At 39.4% G+C, this 24,500-nt stretch overlaps 1 protein-coding gene across 2 annotated transcripts in view; it reads right to left on the reverse strand.

The window, feature by feature from the left end:
- The window catches only part of LOC105468795 (glycerophosphodiester phosphodiesterase domain containing 4), an 85,699-nt gene that overhangs the window by 25,037 nt on the left and 36,162 nt on the right, over nucleotides 1–24,500 (reverse strand). Inside the window, exons 11-13 of one of the 2 annotated variants that reach the window (XM_011719164.2) lie at nucleotides 14,995–15,151; nucleotides 2,820–3,005; nucleotides 1,618–1,772 (exon numbers count right to left, since the gene is read on the reverse strand). In XM_011719164.2, the coding sequence (XP_011717466.2) occupies nucleotides 1,618–1,772; nucleotides 2,820–3,005; nucleotides 14,995–15,151 (498 nt within the window). Of the gene's footprint in view, nucleotides 1–1,617; nucleotides 1,773–2,819; nucleotides 3,042–14,994; nucleotides 15,152–24,500 lie in introns of both variants that reach the window. The other variant, XM_011719163.2, reaches the window with a different exon arrangement.

The following is a 24,500-nucleotide window of genomic DNA, read 5'->3' on the forward strand; positions in this document are numbered from 1 at the left end:
GGAGGCCGAGGTGGGTGGATCACGAGGTCAAGAGATCGAGACCAACCTGGCCAACATGGTGAAACCCCATCTCTACTAAAAATACAAAAAATTAGCTGGGCATCGTGGCACGCACCTGTAGTTCCAGCCTGAGGCAGAACTGTTTGAAACCGAGAGGCGGAGGTTGCAGTGAGCCAAGATTGGGCCACGGTACTCCAGCCAGGTGACAGAACAAGACTCCGTCTCAAAAAAAAAAAAAAAAAAAAAGTCTAACTTATAGAAAAAGAGAGAATAGTGTTGGTTACCAAAGGCTAATGTTGGTTACCAAAGAGTAGAATGTTGGTTACCAAAGGGTTGAGGGGGAGGGGAAATGTTAGTCAAAAGGTATAAAATTTCAGTTAGATAGAGGGAATGTTTTGAGATCTATTGTACAGCAGGGTAACTACAGTTAATAATAATGTATATTTCAAAATAGCGGAGAGTAAATTCAAATATCTTAACATGAAAAAGACATTATATATGTTAATTAGCTTGATTTAATCATTCCATATTGTATAAATATATTAATTAAAACATCACATTGTACCCTATATATACAAATTATGTTGATTAAAAATAATATATAATGTCTTTAAAACATTTAAAAACTTTAAAAAAACTTTTTAAAAAAAATCTTCAAAACATTTAAAACATTTAATGTCTTTAAAACATTAAAAAACTTTGTAGCATCACAAATAAAACAGAGGGCAACTCTATACTCATATACTTTTGATTAAAATAATGCATTAAAGCATTCTCAGTTAAAATGGCAAGAATAATCTCATTAAACCTTTTAACCACTCCAGCAAGTACTAGATTATCTAATATCTAGATCTAGATATTATCTATCTATAGATAGGCAGTAATAGATATCTGCATATTATCTATCTATCTCTAATCTGTTATCTATCTCCCTCCCTCCCCAAGGAAGACTTTGTCTCTAAATCATTTAGAATCATATAAAAAATTAACCTTCAATCTAAGACAAAGGGGATATGGATTAAATTAAGCATGTTTAATAACAATTAAGTTTGGAAAAGTTGTCATTTTATTCCCAGGTGCTTTTAATTCTGAAAATTTGTCTCTAATTGTATATTTATAAATACAGTGGTTAATATTTTTAGTTTCTTCTCATGCTTAGCTGTTTTTACATTTTTCAAATAATGGTTTTGTTATATTCTTAATTATCCCTTCCAGAAATATGGCTATCTGGATCACAAAGCCATTTACAAGGTACTGCCATCCATCTTGTAACGGTAGGAGGAAATAAACAACATTTTGAGTTCTGACTTTTCAATGTCCGCCTTTTATATAAAAACAGAAATACCAAGCATACAAAAAAGTGTACTGAGTGGTGAAAGATTAGAGCACACAGAAGAGGCTAAAGTCTATGTTCCAGGGACATAGTCAACACTTGATAAATGTTTGTTGGCATAGGGAGGGAAGAAAGAAGGGGTAGGAAAAAGAAAGGAGATTCAAAGATGCTAACCACACACAGAAATTCTGAGATGGAAAGGGGAAGTTAAGTAGTTTAGTTAGAATGTATATTTTGTGTAAGTAAGGCAATATGTGCCAAGAGAGGTGTGATCAAACACTTACCTTAACCCATTAGGGAACAACTTCTTGTAGTCAACATTTATTATACTGATATTGTTTTTAGCAAGGGTTTTAACGGATACTAAATGGCCCACATGCTGAAAACCAGGAGCCATGGACCTGACATATCGCCTATCATGAGCTGGCAACCAAAAAATCTGTAAGGAGAAACAAGAAGTCCTTCAGTAGATAATCAGCTGTCCAGGTACGAAGAGCTCCACAGGGAATGGAGGGAGCTCCATTCCAGCACAGGTCGTATTCTACAGAGAGTAGAGAGAGAGAGATTCTAGTCCTTGGTGAAAGAGTCAACGTGAGCTAGTATTTTCTAATGAACTCTTATAACGGGGCTTTCACTAGGGCTACTCTGGAGCTGAGTTTTCTCACGACCTCTCCATTTACCAGTTAACATCAAGTGTCAAGGACCTACTGTGTACACAAAGACTCATATAAGCAAAGTAGCTGATAGATGTAGGTGAACAGTGAGAATCAAAAACATCTTTCTGGTTAATGATGTTAACAATCATCTTTGAGGCTGGGTGTGGTGGCTCATGCCTATAATCCTAGCACTTTGGGAGGCCAAGGCAAGAGGATCTCTTGAGCCCGAGAGTTCGAGACAGCCCTGGGCAACATAGGGAGGCCCTGCTTCTATTTTATTTTTTAAAAAATGGTCTTTGAGAGGAGTCCTTTCCTGCCAACACGGATGCTGTTATGACTCATCTATGAAATACTTCCATTTGTAAAAAGACTTACATTGCTTCACTCACAGCACTCCCATATTCTGAGAATTTATGGGATTTGGAACAACTGACTGCCCAAATGCAGAGAGTTGCTTCTGAAAAACATCATGAGCAAATCTCTGCTCAAATAAGAACAAGCTCTCCTTTCTATATCATTCATCATGCCAAGTCTTCAAAGCCTTAATGTTACCCAGGCTCTTTCTAATGGATCTATGTTGGTGTGGTGCAGGTCACATTAGATAGTTATTACACATATTCCTCTTTAATAGGGTGCTGATATTTCATTTGGTTTGGAATAGCAAACAGCCTCAACGGTTTTCCCCACTGAGATAAATTTAACTGGGTCATTCCTAGGTTACCACATGTAGCTGTATAAGTAACAATCTTCATTTCCATAGGAAGTAAAATTGCTCCTAGGACATGCTACCCACCTCCCAACCTGTGTCATAAATACTGAGATAGACATACCAGATGTTGCTCGATTTTAGAGGCAAGGATCACGCTTACTACTTGACGGACAAATGTGTGTCTGAGAGGATGTCTTGGTGGAGGGCCACGAAGATCAAATATCACAAATTTTCTTTCCTTCTTTGCAAGTGTCAATAAATCAGCTAGTGTTGGAATTGACTGATTTCTTGCTCTTTCTTTATCTGCCTTTGATAGAGGTTTCATATTGTAAAATGGCTTGAGCTAGAAATAAATACATCAAAAAATACATCAAAAGCATTTTCCAATTCTCCTACTATGTAGCCACACATCCAGCTCTACCTCAGTTGCTCCATTATCATTCAATACACCAGGTCCTCTGAAATACTAGTCCTAGATAACAGGCGACAAGGAGAGAAATAAAATGTAATCTTATCAATAATTAGTGTTTGGAATGGTCTCTTCTATATCCTACAACCTGTTGTATTTGCACTGAAGGTCATGTTCTTATCCTGACCTTCCTTTCCAGCCTTTTCTCCCATAACTCAAGATAATACATCCCTTTCAGCCATGCTGGCTTCCCACATGGGCTCTTGCTATTCTAGTTTTATATAATAGGAAGAACACATGCTTTGGCTTCAACTGAATTTAGTGCCGGCTCTACCCCTCCCTTGACTTCCTTGCCATATCAACTTGTTAAAATTCTACCTTTCAAATGCTATTTCCCTTATGAAGCTTTCCTTTAATCTTCCTGAACTAAAGAGACTTCAAGGCTGGTGCTGTAGTCATGCCTTTAATCTCAGCAGGCTGAGGCAAGATGATCACTTGAGGCCAGGAGTTCAAGGCCAGCCTGGGCAACATAGTGAGACCCTTGTCTCTACAAAAAAATTTAAAAATTAGCTGGGTGTGGTGATACATGCCTGCAGTCCTAGCTACTAGGGAGGCTGAGGCAGAAGGGTTACTTGAGCCTAGGAGTTTGAGGCTGCAAGTGAGCTATGATCATGCCACTGCACTATACGCTGGGCAATAATGAGGCCCTATTTCTAAAAAAATAAAGACACTTCAATGGCTTTAAAGCCCAATGGCCCATTTTTATGCCTCTGTAACTGTATGTCTCATTCTGCCTTCTATAGTTATTTGGACATGTCTTAGTACGTTAAAGTTCAATCCTGGCTCACTATGCTTCTTGCTATGCAACATTGGTAATAAAACCATTTAAATTCTCCAAGTCATCATTACCCAAATTATAAAATAGAGAAGAAGAATAACTTATATATTTCTTAGGATTATTTTGAAAGTTAAATATGATAAAAATATTTACAGGGTCTGGGAGTATGTCTGGTACATAGATAGAAAAGTGTACAATTCACATTAGTTCCTTCACTCTCTACTGACTCTACTGGAGTGTAACTCCCTCTTGGCGGGAACTGTCATATATTCTTTGAAATGCACAGCATTTCACCTAACACAGGGGAGAATACACATATGTTTGCTACATTAAATTTAATAGATGGCAACTTTTATCATCACTTGCCATTTTTTAGATCTGAGTGAAGGCAGTGATAAAAGGCTACCTCCCAGGAGAAGGAAGCAGAAGGAAGAAGTCACATTTTCTTAAGACTCAAGTAATCTCTCTTTTTTTCTACACAACTTTATCTTCATTCTCATTCATACGTCTCCTATTTCTATTCTTCTTCCTTTGACCTAAATAAGCTGCCTTTTTTTTTTTTTTAAAACATTTTTCTCAGGAAAGAAACAATCACATTGCACAGTATCTCCAGAAAATTGCTAGACCAGAAGGCAGATCTAAACCATGGTTAAATTAAGATCTGATTGAAAGCTACAACTAATGGTTTTCTTAATTCTCAGGACAATAGAAAGATGCTTCAGAATTCAAAATTTTGTTAGCTACTACCAGACCTAAACCAACTGGTTCACTTAACTGTTAAACCTTCTTGTGAGAAAAACTGTTAAAAGAATTTACGGGAAAGACCAACACACGGCCAAAAATTCAAAATAGCCAAGACAGTAAATATTTAATCAATATAAGAATTTAAAACTAGACTCCAATAAACTTTAAATAGTATTATGGGGGTAGGCCTAACAGCCGAGGTACGTTGTGCCTCTTTTTCTGTATGCAAAATAGGAGAGACTTAATCAGAAAAATAAACTGGAATGGATAAATGCCTGTTTAGACTATATCCAACATGTGATTGAATGTTTTCAAAATGCCACAGGAAGTAACAAGCTAGAAATGAAAATAAATTTCTGGTCCTCCAGATGAAACATCTGGTTCCTCAAATAAAAATAAGATTAAAAGGTCCTCTGTTCTCTGTGCCTCTGCGTAGACATATTACAAGTAGAAAGGTTATTGGAAGACTCAATGTATAATATTGGTTAAGAAATAGAAAGACAAGGCTGGGCACAGTGGCTCACACCTGTAATCCCAGCACTTTGGAAGGCTGAGAAGGGTGAATCACCTGAGGTCGGGAGTTCGAGACCAGCCTGACCAACATGGAGAAACCCTGTCTCTACTAAAAATACAAAAATTAGCCAGGTGTGGTGCACATGCCTGTAATCCCAGCTACTCAGGAGGCTGAGGCAGGAGAATTACTTGAACTGGGAGGCAGAGGTTGCAGTGAGCTGAGATCATGCCATTGTACTCCAGCCTGGACAACAAGAGTGAAACTCCATCTCAAAAAAAAAAAAAAAAAAAGAAAGAAAGAAAGAAATAGAAGGACAATTAAACCTGTCCAATGATGCCACATCAAGGAAACACTCCACTGAATAGATGATTCTGATGAGAACTAACTGTAACTACTTATGAATAACAATACAATTTTCTTTTTTTTTCTTTTTTTTTTTTTGAGACAAAGTCTTGTTCTGTCGCCCAGGCTGGAGTGCAGTGGTGCAATTTCAGCTCACTGCAACCTCCACCTCCCAGGTTCAAGTGATTCTCCTGCCTCAGCCTCCCAAGTAGCTAGGATTACAGGCATGCACCACAATGCCCAGCTCGTTGTATTTTTAGTAGAGACAGGGTTTTACCATGTTGGCCAGGCTGGTCTCGAATTCCTGACCTCGTGATCCACCCGTCTCAGCCTCCCAAGTGCTGGGATTACAGGTGTGAGCCACCATGCCTGGCCAATAATACAATTTTTTTGTTGATATGGGTACCACCACATCTACCATTAATTGCATTACTATAAAAAATCAGATCACCAGAGTACTACAACCACTCAAGTAGTGGGAATATCTAACAATCCTGTCTTCTTCCATGTCCCAACATAAAACTATTACTTTGAGACCATTGTCAGAAGAACATCTCTTTCTTCTCTATGGCCCTTTCCCTATACATTTATTTATTTGTTTTTAATTTTTATTTTTCTTGGGTATTGCTCTTGTTGCCCAGGCTGGAGTGCAACGGCAGTGTCTCAGCTCACTACAACCTCCGCCTCCTAGGTTCATGCAATTCTCCTGCCTCAGCCTCCCGAGTAGCTGGGACTACAGGCGCCCACCACCAAGCCCAGCTAATTTTTTTTGTATTTTTAGTAGAGACAGGGTTTCACCATGTTAGCTAGGCTGGTCTCGAACTTGTGACCTCTCCCCTATAAATTTAAATATCAGAGGCTGGGCGCAGTGGCTAACGCCTGTAATCCCAGCACTTTGGGAGGCCAAGGCGGGCAGATCACAAGGTCAAAAGAAAGTAAAAAAATTTACTTTTTTAACTTTTATTTTAGATTCAGTGGGTACATGTGCAGGTTTGTTACATGGGTATATTGCATGATGCTGAGGTTTGAGGTATGAATGAACCCATCGGTTAGGTACTAAGCTTAGTACCTAATCGTTATTTTAACCCTGGCCCCCTTCCTCTTCTAGTAGTCCCAGTTTTCTATTGTTGCCATCTTTATGTTCATGTATATCTAATAGTTAGCTCCCACTTATAAGTGAGAACATGCAATATTTGGTTTTCTGAGCCTGCATTAATTCACTTAGGATAATGGCCTCCAGCTGCATCCATGTTGCTGCAAAAGACATGATTTCATTCTTTTTTATAAGTAAATAGTATTTTGTGGTGTATATATTTGTACAGTTTTGAAAGTTCCTTTCATTGATACCTAGTTTTATTCCATTGTGGTCAGAAAGGATACTTAATATGATTTCAATTATTTTAAATTTGTTGAGATTTGTTTTGTGGCCTTACACATGGTCTGTCCCGGAGAATGTTCCATGTGCTGATGAAAAGAATGTGTATTCTATAGCTATTTTATGAAATATTCTGTAATTGTCTGTTCTGTAACTGTCCATTTGGTCCAAGTACAGTTTCAATCCAATGTTTGTTGATCTTCTGTCTAGATGATCTGTTCAATGCTCATAGTAGGATGTTAAAGTCACCAACATATACTGTATTGGAGTCTTTCTCCCCCTTTAAATCTAGTAATATTTGCTTTATGTATCTGGGTGCTTTGGTGTTGAGTGCATGTATATTTATAATTGTTACATCTTCTTGGTGAATTGATCCCTTTATTATTTCATAATGACCTTCTTTGTCTTTCTATAGTTTTGGAACTAAAGTCTGTTTTATCTGATGTCAATATAGCTATTCCTGCTTGCTTTTGGTTTCTGTTTGCATGGAATATCTATCCCTTCACTTTCTGGCTGTCCTTACAGGCAAAGTGAGTTTTTGTAGGCAGCATATAGTTGAGTTATTTCCTTTATTCATTCAGGCAGTCTGTATCATTCAAGTGACTAATTGGTTTACATTCAAGGTTATTATAATAGGTGATGACTTACTGTAGCCATTTTGTTAACTGTATTCTGTTTTGTATATTCTTTGTTTCTTTCTTCTTGTTTTTCATTTCAGTTTGACGGTCTTCTGTAGTGTAAAAGGTTTGATTTTTTTTCTCTCTCTCCTTTGCATATCGGCTCTACTGGTGAGTTTTATGCTTTTGCGTGTTTTCATAATGGTGATTATCACCTTTTTGCTTCCAGATGCAGGGATCCCTTGAATATTTCTTGTAGGGCTAGTCTAGTGGTTTTGCATTCCCCAGCTTTTGCTTGTCTGGGAAAGACTTTCTCCCTCATTTCTGAAGGATAGATTTGCTGAGTCAAATATTCTTGGCTGGCAATATTTTTTCTTTCAGTACTTTGAATACCTCATTCTATTCTCTCCTGGTCTGGACAGTTTCAGCTGTCAGTCTAATGAGAATTCCCTTATATGTGACTTGATGCTTTTCTCTTGCTCTTTTTAGAATTATTTGTCTTTGACTTTTGACAATTTGATAAAATATGCCTTGATGAGGACCTTTTGGGACTGAATCTATTTGGGAATCTTTGAGCTTCTTAGATCTGGATGGTCACCCCTCTCTTGGGAAGTTTTAAGTTACTGTTTCATTAAATAGTGTTTCTATTTTTCCAACTCTTTCCCTTGGGAACATCTACAATACGAAAATTTGTTTGCTTAATAGTGTCCTTTCTTGTAGGCTTTCTTTACTCTTTTTCATTCTCATTTCTTTTTTTCTCCTCTCTCTGGGTAATTTTCAAATTACTCACTTTCAAGCTCAGAGATTCTTCTGTTGAAACAAGTCTCTTGTTGAAGCTCTGTACTATATTGTTTTATTTTGGCACTTGAATTATTCAGCAGCAAGGGTGTCCGTTTGGTTTGTTTTTGTTTTTTCTTTTGAGACAGATTCTTGCTTTGTAGCCCAGGCTGGAGTGCAGTGGTGTGATCTTCACTTACTGCAACCTCCACCTCCTGGGTTCAAGCAATTCTCCTGTCTCAGCCTCCCAAGTAGCTGGGACTACAGGCGCATGCCACCACACCTGGCTAATTTCTGTGTTTTTTAGTAGAGACACTATATTTGTCAGGCTGGTCTCCAACTCCTGACCTCAGGTGATCCACCTGCCTCGGCCTCCCAAAGTGCTAGGATTACAAGCATGAACATCTGACTGGTTCTTTTTTTACTGTATCTATGTTTTTGTTGAATTTATCATTGACATCATGAATTGTTTTCCTAATTTTGTTGAATTGTCTATTTTTTTTTTTTTTAATCTCACTGAGTTTCCTTAAGGTAATTATTTTGAATTCCTTTTCCAGCAATTCATTTATTTCCTTTTCATTCAGGTCTGTTACTAGAGTTATGATCCTTTGGTGGCGTCATATTTCCTTGCTTTTTCATTTCTTGTGTACCTGTGCTAATGTCTGTGCATCTTGTGGAATAATCACCTCTTCCAAACTTTCTGGAATGGCTTTTCTAAAGAAACATTTTCACCTGCAGTTAGGTCTTAGTGCACTAGTTGAGAAGGGTGTGGTGACTTTGTTTCTGGGTAGGTGCAGTGGTATAGTCTCTGTGCAGCTTCTTTGGCTGCATTCAACATCAGCAATAACTGTGGGCATCTCAGTGGCTTAGGGGTGTGGAAATTTGTTGTCGCAACAGCAGAGGTGTATGTGTTTTTTGTTTTTTGTTTTTTTGAGACAGAGTCTTGCTCTGTCACCCAGGCTGGAGTGCTGTGGCACGATCTCAGCTCACTGCAAGCTCCGCCTCCTGGGTTCATGCCATTCTCCTGCCTCAGCCTCCCCAGCAGCTGGGACTACAGGCGCCCGCCACCATGGCCAGCTAATTTTTTTGTATTTTTAGTAGAGACGGGGTTTCACTGTGTTAGCCAGGATGGTCTTGATCTCCTGACCTCGTGATCTGCCCACCTCGACCTCCCAAAGTGCTGGGTGGCGTGAGCCACTGCGCCAGGCCAGAGGTGTATGTTGTTAATGTCTTGGTCCACAAAGGCTTTTGGGGTTCTCCAATTCTTGTTTTCCCTACAATGAGGAGACTTCACTAAGGGGATCCCTCTTGGTGTCAGGTCTGACATGGCATAAAGTCAACTGCTATGGTGCTGGATTCCAGGTGCAAATGTTTAGATTGGCAGAGTCCTAGGATCAGAGTGAATCTTTCACTCTCTGTGGCAGGGTTGGACATAGGTTGCCCACACCATCAGACTCTAACCCCTTAGCAGCTTAGGTCCAGAGAGTTAGGCTGTAGCTGTGACTCTATTCTTGCTAGGCAGGGAAAAGCCCTGGCCTGACTCTAAGGAAAAAGGTATGTTCTGGAGGTTTGAGCCTAGGGCACAGGGTATGGCTATAATTTGGGAGCTTGAGCCAGCAGGGCTCGGTGGCAGCTTGGGTGTGTGGGGATAAGGCACCATGTAGTGGTGATACTAGACTCTAGATAGTAGGATTCAGCAGTATCCCAGACTCTGTGAGGCCAGGTGCAGCAGCAAATGCCCCAGTATGGCTGTTGTTTGGGTCCTGGTGGGGCAAGAAGCAGGACGACATGATTCAGTTTCTTAGGGATGGCACTATCTCAGCAGCTTAGACTCTAGGGAGCTAGTCCAGCTCCAGGGAAGCAGGGTACTACAATTGTTTGGCCTGTAGGGTTGGGTATTTCTGCTCAGACACTGGTTTGTTTCCCTGGGATGAAGGGTACTATGTTAGCTCAGCCATGGAATGTGCAGTTGCTCAGCTCAGCCAAAACACTGATTCTCCAAGGGTTGATGTGCCAATCTACTCAGGCCGTGGGGGCCTGACTGTTCCGAGCAGCCCAGGCACCATTTCCCTGCCACACAGGGCTCTGACAAAGTACTTTTTCCTTGAGAGGGCAGTGCACAGTTTCAACTCAGGACCCTAGTGGCAGGGCATAGCCAAGTCTGAAAGAAGTAGATGGAGCTGTTCTGCCAAAGCACCATATCCCCAGGAAAGGGTACACAGCTCCATCTCTAGCCCAAGGGTGCAGGGTGAGGGGTAGGTGAAACAGTTCTATCTGCTGCTTGGCTTTACAGGGAAAGGTGTAACAGCTGCTTGGCCTGGGGATGTTAGGCTACTCTGTTGGGGTGGGGTGGTTCCCCAGTAGTTTAGCATAAGGGATGAAGGGTGCTGTGGCTACTCACCTCTGGAGCAAGATGTGAGTAGTTCCAAGATAGCATTGCACAGTCGCCATGTAGGCCACGGGGCAGGCACAGCTGGCTCCTTCTCTGAGGGGAACACAGTTGTATGGCCTCTAGGTAGCTACCCCAGCTGGGCTTAGGGCCTGTGAGGACTGCAGGTGACCCCAATAGGGGTCCAAAGTGTTGCTGTGGGCTGCCTACTCTTTTCACCATAGAAAGAAGTTCCTCCTGGTTCCTGGCTGATCTCAGCTGGGGGATAAGGTGGCAGGGTCCTGGTGTTTCCTTCCATTCTCTATGTGGGTCTCCTGAGTTTCTGTGCTCACCAGGGTTTCCGTTACCGCTTTGATGTACTCTGGTGCTGTCCTTTATTTTCATTAAAATATGGTTTTTTATTTATTGTTTTGGCTGTCTTTGTGGAAGGGATGAGTGCTAGTATTTTCTAGTTGAATATCTTGCTGTCATTTCTCCTTTGAGTGAGTTTTGTCATCCTGCTTTTTCCTTCATTAATGTGCTAAAACTTGTACTCATGCCGATTATATATCTGCATGAGAATTATATTTTTATCATTTCTATAATTATACTTTCGCAAAAGGATATAACAAAGTTCCACGGAAGTATCGGTTGGGTTGAAGAAACAGGAATTCAGTTTAGCTTCCAGTATCAACTTCCAGAATGTCTGTATCTATTCTTATTTTGTTATAAGATTAACTACTTGATTTTCACAATAATCTCAAGACTAAAAATATATTAATAAATAATGACCAATTCACCACGATGGTCAATCAATAATCATACCCAACCAATAAAGAATCATCAGAATAATGTTTACAACTAATTTCTTCACTATGGAAAAAACTACCCAAATCTCCAAATCTTTTAAATCATATAACACCATTTCAACTACCTTCTAACCATACAGCATGAAAGCAAAAAAAGCTCCACGATCAAACCTAAAGTCTCCCAGATAACCATATTCAAACCCCAGGTTTCAGGATGCTCTTCAGTAGCCATTGAAATAGGATAATTAAATGCTACAAGTAAAGCACCTGAACACCCTAAACATGCTAAAACAGAGCTATTAATCCTAAAAAATGTCCACAAAAAGTTATTACAGTAACAGATCCAACTCTATCACTTACAACTAACCCAAGACATTCAAAACGGGAGACAGCTGTGAAGAAATGTTTGAAAACCAAAAATAAGGCCAGGCGTAGTGGCTCCCATCTGTAATCCCAGCACTCTGGGAGGCCGAGGCAGGCGGATCACCTGAGGTCAGGAGTTCGAGGCCAGCCTGGTCAACACGGTGAAACCCTCTATTAAAAACACAAAAAAATTAGCTGCGCATGGTGGCGGGCGCCTGTATTTCCAGCTACTCAGGAGGCTGAGGGAGGAGAATCGCTTGAACTCAGGAGGCTAAGGCTGCAGTGTGCCGAGATCGCACCACTGCACTCCAGCCTGGGTGACAGAGTGAAACTCCATTTCAAAAGAAAACAAAAACAAAAATAAGGCTGGGTGCGGTGGCTCACATCTATAATCCCAGCACTTTGGGAGGCCAAGGCGGGCAGATCACAAGGTCAGGAGTTCAAGACCAGCCTGGCCAATATGGTGAAACCCCATCTCTACCAAAAATACAAAAATATAAGCTGGGTGTGGTAGTGGGCGCCTACAATCACAACTACTCAAGAGGCTGAGGCAGGAGAATTGCTTGAACTGGAACTCAGGAGGCAGAGGTTGCAGTGAACCAAGATCACGCCACTGCATTCCACCCTGGGCTACAGAGAGAGACTCTGTCTCAAAAATAAATAAATAAATAAATATAAAAAAAGAAAACTAAAAATAAGGATGCTATTTAATAAGTTATTAAGTATTAAATGTTTCTGAATGTACTTAGGATTATGAAAAAAAGTTAAATTCATGGTTCCCACATGGTAGCTAACCATGACCACTGACATGAGAAACAACTGTTGGTGTCTTTCAGCAATAAGGACCACTAAGGTCCAGTAAAGACCACCAAGAAAAATCATCCATTAATTAAAATTCATCAACTTTACTGTTCCATCAAACATCTCAGCCTGATGAAACTTCGGCTCAATTTTAGGAGTAAGTTTAATTCTGTAAATCCTAATAAGACTTTTATCAGCCATATATTATACATCAGATACAATAATAGCCTTTTCATCTAGAACATACCTTTGCCAAAATATTAACTATAGCTAACTAATATATACATCCTAATGGAGCACCTCTAGTTTTTATGTGTCTATGTATGAGTCATATTGCAGAAGCTACATATACTCAGAAACCTAGAATATCAGAGTAATCATATTATTTTCATATATAGAAATAGCATGTATAGACTATGTACTCCTAAGAGGACAAATATTCTGAGCAACTACAGTAATAACAAATCCACTTTCAGCTATTTCTTATATTAATACTAATATAATGAATCTGAAGTGGAGTCTCAGTAGAAGATACAGCTTGGATGTGTGTCCCCTCCTAATCTTATGTTGAAACGTGACCTCCAATATTGGAAGTGAGGCCTGGTGAGAGGTATTTGGGACATGGGGGCAGATCCCTTATGAATGATTTGGTGCCCTCCCCTCAGTAATGAGTGAATTCTCATTCTAGTAGTTCATGCAAGAGCTGGTTGTTTAAAGGAACCTGGTACCTCCTTCTCTCTTTCTTGCTCCCTCTCTTGCCATGTGACATGCCTTGCTTCCCCTTCACCTTCTGCCATGAGTAAAAGCTTCCTCACCAGAAGCTGAGCAGATGCTGGTATCATTCTTGTAGAGCTTGTACAACCATGAGCCAAATAAGCCTCTTTTATTTAAAAATTACCCAGTCATAGGTATTCCTTTATAGCAACACAAAATGGACAAACACAGTAGATAAGTCCATCTGTATATAATTCTTCACTTTTCCCTATTTTTACATGAAACATGATCAAACAGCCCTCAGGATTAACATCAAACATAAATAAAATTCCATTCCACCAGTACACGATCAAAAATCCCTTAATATTTCTTTTCCTAATTACACTACTACTGTATAAGGGAGCTATTACCACAGCTGAGCCTCACACCTTGCTATCTCTGCTGTCACATATGCTAGCAATATGGATGCCTGCTATCTATCTTGTTGAGATGTTTATCTTCAAAATCAAAGTCTCAAATGAGTATATCTGATTGGGCAGAACCTAGGTCACATGAATTCCTAGTCATAAAAAAAGCCAGAAAACATAGGTTGTTTTCTTTAATCTATCTTGAGAAAGTAGGCTTGACCTTTATCAAATGCAATTCTGACTTTTTACCCATTTAAAAACACTCAAGGATAATTCTAAACTCTTTAACTTGTTATGTAAGCATTGCCATAATTTCCCATCAACATGTTTTCCAGATTATTCTCCTAATCTATCTCCCATCTACTTCCTACCCCTCTCTTCCTTCCTATCTCCCTTCCTCTATCCTTCCCTCCCTCTCTCCTTCACACACACACACACCCACACCCTGTTGCTCCGAAACACATCATCATTACTGCCCTTGGTTCCCCTTGGTAATGATCTTCCCTCAGCTCAAATCATAGCTATGCATAAAGTATTCCCCAACATCTTCCAGAGGAACCATTCACACTTGCCTCAAAATTACATTGTACACAGCACAGCACATGCTTTATACTATACGACATCCATTAGTCTATACATCTCCTTCCAGAATCTCCCATCCACGTTCCCCAGTCTGAGTTAGAAGTTGTTCTTGTGTGCTCCTGAAGCAACTTGAAATTAACTCTAGTTTTGTACTTATCACAATGTATAGTAACTGTCTGTTTCTTATACTAGGCCTGTGAATTCCATTAAAGCTGGATGTGTGCTTATTCACCATTATATTCCATGTGCCTTGTACCATTAGGTGCTCAATATATATTTGTTGAATGGCAAGAAGAAAAAATCAAAAATATATGTCCTAGTCTGCCTCACCCAGGAAAACGTTATGTACATGTTAGGCACACTGTAAAAGCTTATGAAATATTTGGGTAAAAAGAAATTACAAGGATAAGTTTACAAGTTTGTCTTCAGACTTTCTAGTGAATGCAGAAAGCAGCAATTAGACTCACTACATTACTGAAAAAGCCCTCCTGCCAATACTATAGTCCTGCTACCATACTGGGATGAAATCGTGTGGATACTTGCCTATCTTTATCTATGGCCTTTATTTTCAGGAGCAGCACATGATCTCTTACAAAAATTCAATGCAGGTTTGTGAAACTTGGGAACGTGTCTTACCTCCGGTTTTACAAACCATTTGCCTGCATTCAGAGTCGACAGGAAATCCCAACTGAAGGTGGCAGGGTTCTGGAAGGCAGATTCTGGCTGAACTTCCCAGATATTGGTTGTTCTTCTCAGGTCAAAGTCATGCATGAGGAAAGGCACACGATCGTAACTGAGGCAGAGGTAGAAAAGAAGGGCAGGGGTAGACAGGCTGAATTTAGCTACCTTGGTAGACAGGCTCCCCAGAAAGTCCTTCAAGGTCACAGGTGTCACTAGGGCTCCTTACTCCCTCTCAAATCTTAGAAAAGGGCTACATATCAGTCACTTACACTTTGATGTCAATATTTTTTCTGCTTTAGGGATCAATCTTTCATGATATATAATCACATTAGTGGGTGAAAGAATAGCTTCTCTATTCAGGGGTTTTCTGGCATTAGGAAAACAGCAGGCACAATAGTGGCCTGAAAATAAAGTGAATGGAGGTAGGGATGATGCAAGGTCCTCAGGTTCCAGGACCATACTAAGCAGGCGTCCACACAGTTTTCCTGTATTATTCTGATCCTTTCCCAGCTGGACACTGCACTGAGTATTTCTTTTTGTTTGTTTGGTTTTTGTTTTTTGAGACAGTCTTGCTCTGTCACCCAGACTGGAGTGCAGTGGCATGATCTCGGCTCACCACAACCTCCGCCTCCTGGGTTCAAGTGATTCTCCTGCCTCAGCTTCCCAAGTAGCTGAGACTACAGGTGTGTACCACCACGCCTGGCTTATTTTTGTATTTTTTAGTAGAGACAGGATTTTGTCATGTTGGCCAGGCTGGTCTCAAACTCCTGGCCTCAAGTGATCTGCCCACCTCAGCCTCCCAAAGTGCTGGGATTACAGGCGTGAGCCTCCGTACACAGCCCACACTGAGTATTTCTGGTCCTAGACTCTTCACATCAGATGGTATCATAAGGTAAGTTCCTTATTCTTTTATCTGCAATTTGCTTTGGAGAATCTCTGATTTTATGAAACTATCTCTCCCTTTCTCATTAAAATATCTATGAAGAGAACATCTATAATGAGGAAGATAAGGCTTGGAACTTACTCTCCTGCCATAAACAACTAGAAAACTGGACAAAATAAAGGAAATAACTATTTTCAGTTAACGGACAAAAGGATGCACAATATTACTACGATCTCTGAGAAAAGGCAAAAACAAAAAATGACATAAGCAATTCCATCACCCAGGCTTCTTTCCTGCAGGTGAATAGTGAATTCCAGTACAGGGTAGGGGAACCTAAAAGTGACCTAACTGTCTTGCTGAAATGAGAAGAAAGAGATTAGAGTAAGTGGGGAGCCAAGACAGCTAGAATTTGTGGGCTAGAGTCCCACAAAGGATAGAGTCATGCAAAAACAAAGACACAGTTCCAAGAAAATATGCAAAAGTCCATAAGTATATGGCTAAATATCAATCTGTATGTGTACAGAGTAAAACTATGAAGCTTGGCAAGAACAACTTCTAAGAAAAGAAAATATTACCAGACAGTTCTAAGACAATCGGAGCTTGCACGGGGTATGAATCATTCAAGTTCCATCCAGCAAGAGAGGAGAGTCCTCAGTAATTACAAAGGCATTCTTTAGAGACTCCACAAGATCACACCTTAGAAAAGGGGACAATTGGCTGGGCGCAGTGGCTCATGCCTGTAATCCCAACACTGTGGCGGGCAGATCACAAGGTCAAGAGATCAAGACCATCCTGGCCAACATGGTGAAACCCCATCTCTACTAAAAACACAAAAATTAGCCAGGCGTGGTGGTACACGCCTGTAGTTCCAGCTACTTGAGAGGCTGAGGCAGGAGAATCGCTTGAACCTGGGAGGCGGAGGTTGTGGTTAGACAAGATCGCGCCATTGGACTCCAGCCTGGGCAACAAGAGTGAAATTCTGTCTCAGGAAAAAAAAAAAAGGGCAGGGAGGGCGGTAATTTAGAACTAAAATGGCTTTAGAGCCACTTTAGATCCTCTAAAAAAGAGCTTAAAAACAAGCCTCCAAAGAAAAGACCAAACTAGTCTGGAAGTAACAACTATCTGCTAGAAAACGACCAACCTTAAAGGATACAAGATATAGCACCCAACAATGTAAAACTACAAGTCCAGCTTGTAATCAAAACTTACTAGAGACATAAACAAGCAGGAAAATGTGACCATATGGAAGAGGAATTACTCAACAGGGACAAACTCAAAAGTGAAAGAGATGACAGAATTCACAGACAAGGGTGTTAAACAGTGTAGAACAAAATTATAAAGATGTAAACAAGGTATGTAAAGGAAAACATGAACATAATAAAGATATACATACAAGGTATAAAAAATGGAAATTTAGAGATAAAATATAATAACTGAAATGAAAATTTCACTGCATGAAATTTAAAACAGATCAGATATTGCAGATCATGCAAAGAACAATGAATTTAAAGATGTAGCATTAGCTGGGTGCGGTGGCTCATGCCTGTAATCCCAGCACTTTGGGAGGCCAAGGCAGGTGGATCACCTGAGGTCGCGAGTTCAAGACCAGCCTGAGCAACATGGAGAAACCCTGTCTCTACTAAAAATACAAACTTAGCCGGGGTGGTGGTGCATGCCTGTAATCCCAGCTACTCGGGAGGCTGAGGCAGGAGAATCGCTTGAACCCGGGAGGTGGAGGCTGCGGTGAGCCGAGATTGCACCATTGCACTCCTGCCTGGGCAAAAAAAAAAAGGGCGAAACTGTCTCAAAAAATAAATAAATAAATAAATAAATAAAAATAGGCTGGGCGCGGTGGCTCAAGCCTGTAATCCCAGCACTTTGGGAGGCCGAGATGGGCGGATCACGAGGTCAGGGGATCAAGACCATCCTCACTAACACGGTGAAACCCCGTCTCTACTAAAAAAATACAAAAAACTAGCCGGGCGAGGTGGTGGGCGCCTGCAGTCCCAGCTACTCGGGAGGCTGAGGCGGGAGAATGGCATAAACCCGGGAGGTGGAGCTTGCAGTGAGCCGAGATCGCGCCACTGCACTCCAGCCTGGGCGACAGAGTGAGACGCTGTCTCAAAAAAATAAAAAAATAAAAAAATAAAATAAAGATGTAGCATTAGAATCTATCCAAATGGAAGCATAGAAAGAAGACTGAAACAAAAAAGAATGGGGCATCAGTGACCTGTAAGGTGTAAATGGAGTCCTAAAAAAGAAGGGAGGTGCAGAAAAAGACATTTCAAAAAGTAAAACTAAAAATTTTTTCAAAATTTGATGAAGATTTGAACTGAATGCTGAATTCTTTCCTGGCTAAAAGTCTCCAAACTAATGTCTTCAAATTCTCTTCCCATTTTTCTCACTTAGACTCAATGAAATTGCTACTATCTTTTTCCTGAAAGCATATCCAGGATGGTCTTGATCTCTTGACCTTGTGATACATAAACTACAGGCAAGAAAAATCTGTCAGATTGCCACTGCCTGCTTCCACATTAACTGAACATGCTTTGAGCCTAACATCTTTTTTTTTTTTTTTTTTTTTTTTTTTTAACAGAATCTTACTCTGTCACCCAGGCTGGAGTGTAGTGGTGTCATCTCAGTTCACTGCAACCTCCACCTCCTGGGTTCAAGTGATTCTCCTGCCTCAGCCTCCCGAGTAGCTGGGATTACAGGTGCCCACCACCACACAAGGCTAATTTTTGTATTTTTAGTAGAGACGGGTTTCACTATGTTGGCCAGACTGGTCTCAAACTCCTGACCTCAGGTGATCTCCCTGCCTCGGCCTCCCAAAGTGCTGGGATTATAGGCTTGAGCCACCACGCCGGGCCAAATCTAACATCTGACACCTCAACTGACTGCCCTCCAGACTAAGGAAACTGGTTTATAGATTTCTCCAAACATTACATTTATTTTTCTTCTATTTGAAAGCTCATTTGCAATACTAACCCCTGAAATGAGACACAGCTGTTTAATGGGACTGGGCTATTCCCAGAAATAGAAGACTAGTTTACGAGGATCCTTTGCCACTCAGCTATTAACTCAGTTTTCCCACCAACTCAGCTTTTAGTATGTGAAACCTCTAGGGAAGCTTCAGATGGGGATGTTGGAGCTCAGAAACCTACACCAAAAATGTGGTATGCTGACATGCTGAAATAAAGAAGGCTGTTAGGCATAATGGTTTAAGCTCTTTGGCCCAGGTAGTTCTGAATAATTAAATTGTATTAGATTTCCTTTTGGCAAAACAAGTGGGTATCTGTGCAATAGCTAATACCACTTGTTGTGAATAGAAAAAATTTCCAAATAAGCTAAATGGTTATGAGAAGTGTGTACCACAGATCCCCTTAAATGATCTCTTTAGCTGGCTTCCTAAGGGAATAGGAAACCGGTTTTAGTTCGCCTTACAAACTCTTATTATTGTCATCTTGTTCTTCTTTCTATTCACAACAGACAACAGGGACTAGTAACAAAAGAACTGACACTTCTGTCATGCAGAATCAGAACCCTATACCTGGCATTCAAGAACATTTACAGGCTACTACAAAGCAGTTTCATTACTCAAATCCTAATTATGGTCCCCCTGACCCCTGTCAGCAGGAATCAGCCAAAGCAGTCATGGCCCAATTCCTCCTTAATGATCACACTTCAGGATTGAGAGATAAAGAAGATAAGGGGGTACTGAAGCCATCGTCACAGGGTTAACAAGAATTCTGGACAGAAACATAGCTATAATTAAGTATTAATCAGGCTTCACTTTGAACCACTTCCTTGTAATGGAAAGTCATTTGACATTGACCATTCACATCCCCAGTGTTTCTATAGATAGGATTTCTGACATTAGAATCACAAGGCTTTTGTTTAAGAATTGCTTAAGATGTTTTTCAGATCCCATACTCTGGTAAAACAGTTGATGTGAACCAGTTTGAAGACCCCCACAGAGGAACAGAATCAGCATGAGAATATAGTTTCTTCATCTCCCTGTCCCTTGACTTCACCCTGTACTCTTTGACCAATCAACAATCTCCACACTCCAGCCCACCCTAAAACCATTAAAAACTCTAGCCCCGAACTCCTTAGGGAGATGGATTTGAGGTTTCCTCCTATTTCCTCATTTGGTGACTCTGTCACTAAACCTCTTTCTGCTGCAAAAAAAAAAAAAAAAAAAAAAGTAGCTGGGGCCTGGGGTGGGCATATGTGGAGGGGAATACAGATAAGCATCCAGAAGATTTCTCATCAAAACATAAGACAGAAAACTATGAAATAACATATTTTTACATGCTTGAAGAAAACTACTGTCAACTTGGAATTATATATACAGCAAAAATATTCTTCAAAAATGAAGGGAAAATTAAAATATTTCATACAAACAAAGACACTACTTCATTTCCAGCATATCTTTACTGTAAAAAAGATTAAAATAATTACTAGACAAAAAGGAAATTGATACAATTTGAAACTTGGATCTACACAAAAGAATAAATAGTGCCAGAAATGATAAATACATGAGTAAATATAGAAACTTTTTCTCATTTTTTAAAAACAGAATTAACTGTTTAAAGCAAAAAGTAATAGCAGTGTATAATGAGGTTCATGATAGCACCAGGTCATACTATGAGAGACATGAAATGTTAATGTACTGATAAAAGACACTGTTAGTGTACTGACAAAATAGCTTGACATATAAATGTATAATACTCAAAGGGAGAAATAACTTAAAGATCAAATTGTAAACTCTAGCACAACCACTGGGGAAAAAAAAAAGGTATAGCTAATAATCCAATAGTAGAGATAAAGTTCTAAAAAATGCTCCATTAGTCCAAAAGGAGGGAGAAAGGAGAAAACAAATAACAAAATGATAGTACACTTGCCATGGGTCTAAAATTTAAAGGGGTGCCAAAAACTAATCAGATAAATACTATCTTAATACAATATTTTAAAAAACAAAACCAATGCAAAAATCCACTATAAACAAAATATTAAATTTTAAATGAAGATAAGATAGTATTACTGATTTTTCCTTTTGCCTCAGGTTCTCATATGGCTTGGCATGACACATCTTCATTAAAATTTTTGACATTTTGTTCATCATGAATGCTAAAGGGTAGGCAATACCAACGGAAACTAGTTATCACACACATACTTGTTACATGTGACATTTACATTTATTTCCCTTAAAAAGTTAGGTGGAGACCGCGTTAGCAGAGAGGGAGTAAGAGCAGTAGGCACAAACAAGTTTATTGGGATCTTTCAATCTCTCTAACTCAGCTTCCTTGGACTTCCAGTGACTGTTGGCAAGATTTCTCCTACTGGTCCACATGAGGAGGTCAGCATTTCTTCAGGATCTGTGTTTCTGCAATCCCCAGAAAACTCAATTCAGTGTTCTCCAGAGAGGTGTATGGCTGGCTGGGCTTTTATGCTAAAAATTTTATTAGAGGACTGGGAATAATAGCAGCCAAAAATTTTGCATACATCTTCTCAGAATCTCCCAAAGCTTTCTCTCAGCTGCAAATAACTTGTTTACATTACTTGCTCTTTAGGTTTAAAAAATATCTCTGCCTTTTCAAATGTTTCTCAAAATTATGTTCAAATGAAGGTTTCATATAAACCTGTTTCACAGTTAAGGGCAATATAGCTGCAATTTTATAAAGTGGGATGAGCACTATCAAATTCACTTTGGGGTGAACTTGGGGTAGGGATCAGACATCCTTTACAACTATTTTATCACATATCTCAAAAATTGCAACATTAAAGGCAAGAAGGGAAGGAGGAGCCAGCAAAAGAAGTCATAGGAAACAGCCAGGTAGGAAGAAAATCAGGAGAGTATGGTATTCTAATAGCCAAATGAAGAAAGTTTCAAAAATGAAGGACTACTCAAATGCTGAGAGGTTAAGATGAAAACTGAAAATTTACTATGATGTTTAGGAAGTCTGAGGTCCCTGATAACTTAGTAAGAGCTCTGAGAAGTGGTGTAGAAGAAGCCTGATTGGGATAGGCTCAAAAAGGATTAAAAGTTATCCAAAACAAAGGGGAGGATTGAGAGAAGGCAAAGAAAGGCAATGTTGGGGTTCAAGACACTCACCCTAAAATATGACTGCAGGAGACCAGAATATGACACCCCAATATATACCTCTTTGGCATATTGATTATTTTGAGCTGGTTATTTCGAGAAACTGCAGACACAGGAGAAGCTCTGAAAAGTTGCCCTTTTGTAAAGGAAATTTGTATTTATAAAGGAAATATTCATTAGTAAAAGGATCTGTACCAGTAAGAGAGCTGCTCTGAAATCATTTTATAATCAAGGGAATTACATCTGTATAATAAAACAACCTTTATTCACCACACATTTTCTTCCCTCTTCTTCCCACAATTTGTCACTGCCCCCATACAAGCCCTTCTTCCTTTCTATAGCTCAGGAAACTATACAAGCCTCAATCATCTGGCCTTTTCCTTAAATCTCAAATTTCTGTGGGACTCCCATGTGTACAAACGTAATTAAAATTATTTTTCTCCTGTTAATCTGTCTTACATCAATTTAATTTGTAGACCAGCCAAAGAATCCCGAAGGGTGAGACTAACAAAAATGTTTGATCCTCTACAACAGTACAGATCACTTTTTGGAGGAATGTTGCTTAAAAGAAAGTGAAGACATGGGGCATAAACTGGAGCAGGATATAGGGCCTAGTAAAGTTTAAGATGTCAGAATGGATCATCTTCGGATTTTAGAATCATTTTGTCTATATCTTTTTTTTAAGAAAGCTGATGAGATTCTTTTCTTTACATTCTATTTTGAGAGGATTGTAGATTCACATGTGTTTGTAAGAAATAATACAGAGAGATCCTATACACCCTTAGCCCATTTCCCCCAATAGTAACATCTTGCATAACTATACTATACTATCACAACAAGGAAACTGACATTGATAAAATCTATGACCTCATTTAGATTTCATTCATTTTACATGAACTTATTTGTATATTTAGTTCTATGTTAATTTTATCACACATGAAGACATATCACCACCACCACAGTAAAGATACAGAATGGTAAATATACAAGAAGAGTTTTGTGTTACCTTTTAAAGTGGGAGCCACCTCTCTCCCTCCTTCACCCCTGGAAACCACTGATTTTTCTCCATCACTCTAAGGTCGTCATCTGAATGTGATATTCAAATGGAATCATACAGTATATAACCTTTTGAGAATGGCTTTATTCACTCAATGTAATTCCCATGAGGTTCATCCAAACAGCAGCATGTTTCAATAGTTCATTCATTTTTACTGCTGGGTAATATTCCACAGTATGGATGAACACAGTTTAATCATTAAACCTCTTAAAGGACATTTGGGTTGTTTCTAGATTTGGGCTATTACAAATAAAACAGCTATGAAAATTAATGTAAAGTTTTTTTCTATATGAACATTAAGTCTTCTTTTCTCTGGAATAAATGCCCAGGAGTGCAATTTCTGGGGTGTATGGTAAGTATATATAGTAATGTGCCACATAAGGACATTTCAGTCAACAACGGACCCCATATATGACAGTGGCCCCATAAGATTATAATGGAGCTGAAAATTTCCTATCACCTAGTGACTCTGTAGCCATAATATTGTAGCACAATACCTTACTTGTATGTTTATGGTGATACTTATGTAAACCAACCTGTATAGCCAATCACATAAAAGTATAGCACATACAACTACAGACAGTACATAATACCTGATGATGACAATAAACAACTGTTACTGGTTTATATATTTACTACACTACACTTTTTTTAAATTTAGAGTATATACATTCTATTATATACAAAAAAAATTAAATATAAAACAGCCTCAGGCAGTCCTTCAGGAGGTATTTGAGAAAGCATTGTTTCCATAGGAGATGACTGCTCCATGCATGTTATCATCCCTGCAGACACTGCAGTGGGAGAAGATGTGAAGGTGGAAGACAGTGATATTAATGATCCCGACCCTGTGTAAGCCTAGGCTAATGTGTGTGCTTGTGTCTTCATTTCTAACAAAAAAGTTAAAAAAAAAAATTAAAAAACAGCTTAGAGAATAAGGTTATAAAGAAAAAACGTTTTTTGTACAGCTGTACAATGCGTTTGTGCTTACACTAAGTGTTATCACAAAAGAGTCAAAAAGTTACAATAAACTGGGGTTAATTTATTGAAATTTTTTTTATGAATTTAGTGCAGTCTAAGTGTACAGTGTTTATAGTCTTCAGTGGTACACATAATGTCCTAGGCCTTCACATTCACTCATCACTCACTCACTGACTCACCCAGAGCAACTTCCAGTCCTGCAGGCTCCATTCATGGTAATTGCCCAATACAGGTGTACAATGTTTTATCTTTTATATTGTTATTTTTACCATACTTTTTCTATGTTTGGATATGTTTAGATACACAAATACCTGCCATTGTTCTACAATTGCCTACAATATTCAGTACAGTAACATGCTGTACAGGTTTGCAGCCGAAGAGTAACAGGTCATACCATACAGCCCAGGTGTGCAGTAGGCTATGCCATCTAGGTT

This window comes from Macaca nemestrina, chromosome 12 (assembly GCF_043159975.1).
Source record: "Macaca nemestrina isolate mMacNem1 chromosome 12, mMacNem.hap1, whole genome shotgun sequence".
Lineage (NCBI taxonomy): Eukaryota > Metazoa > Chordata > Mammalia > Primates > Cercopithecidae > Macaca > Macaca nemestrina.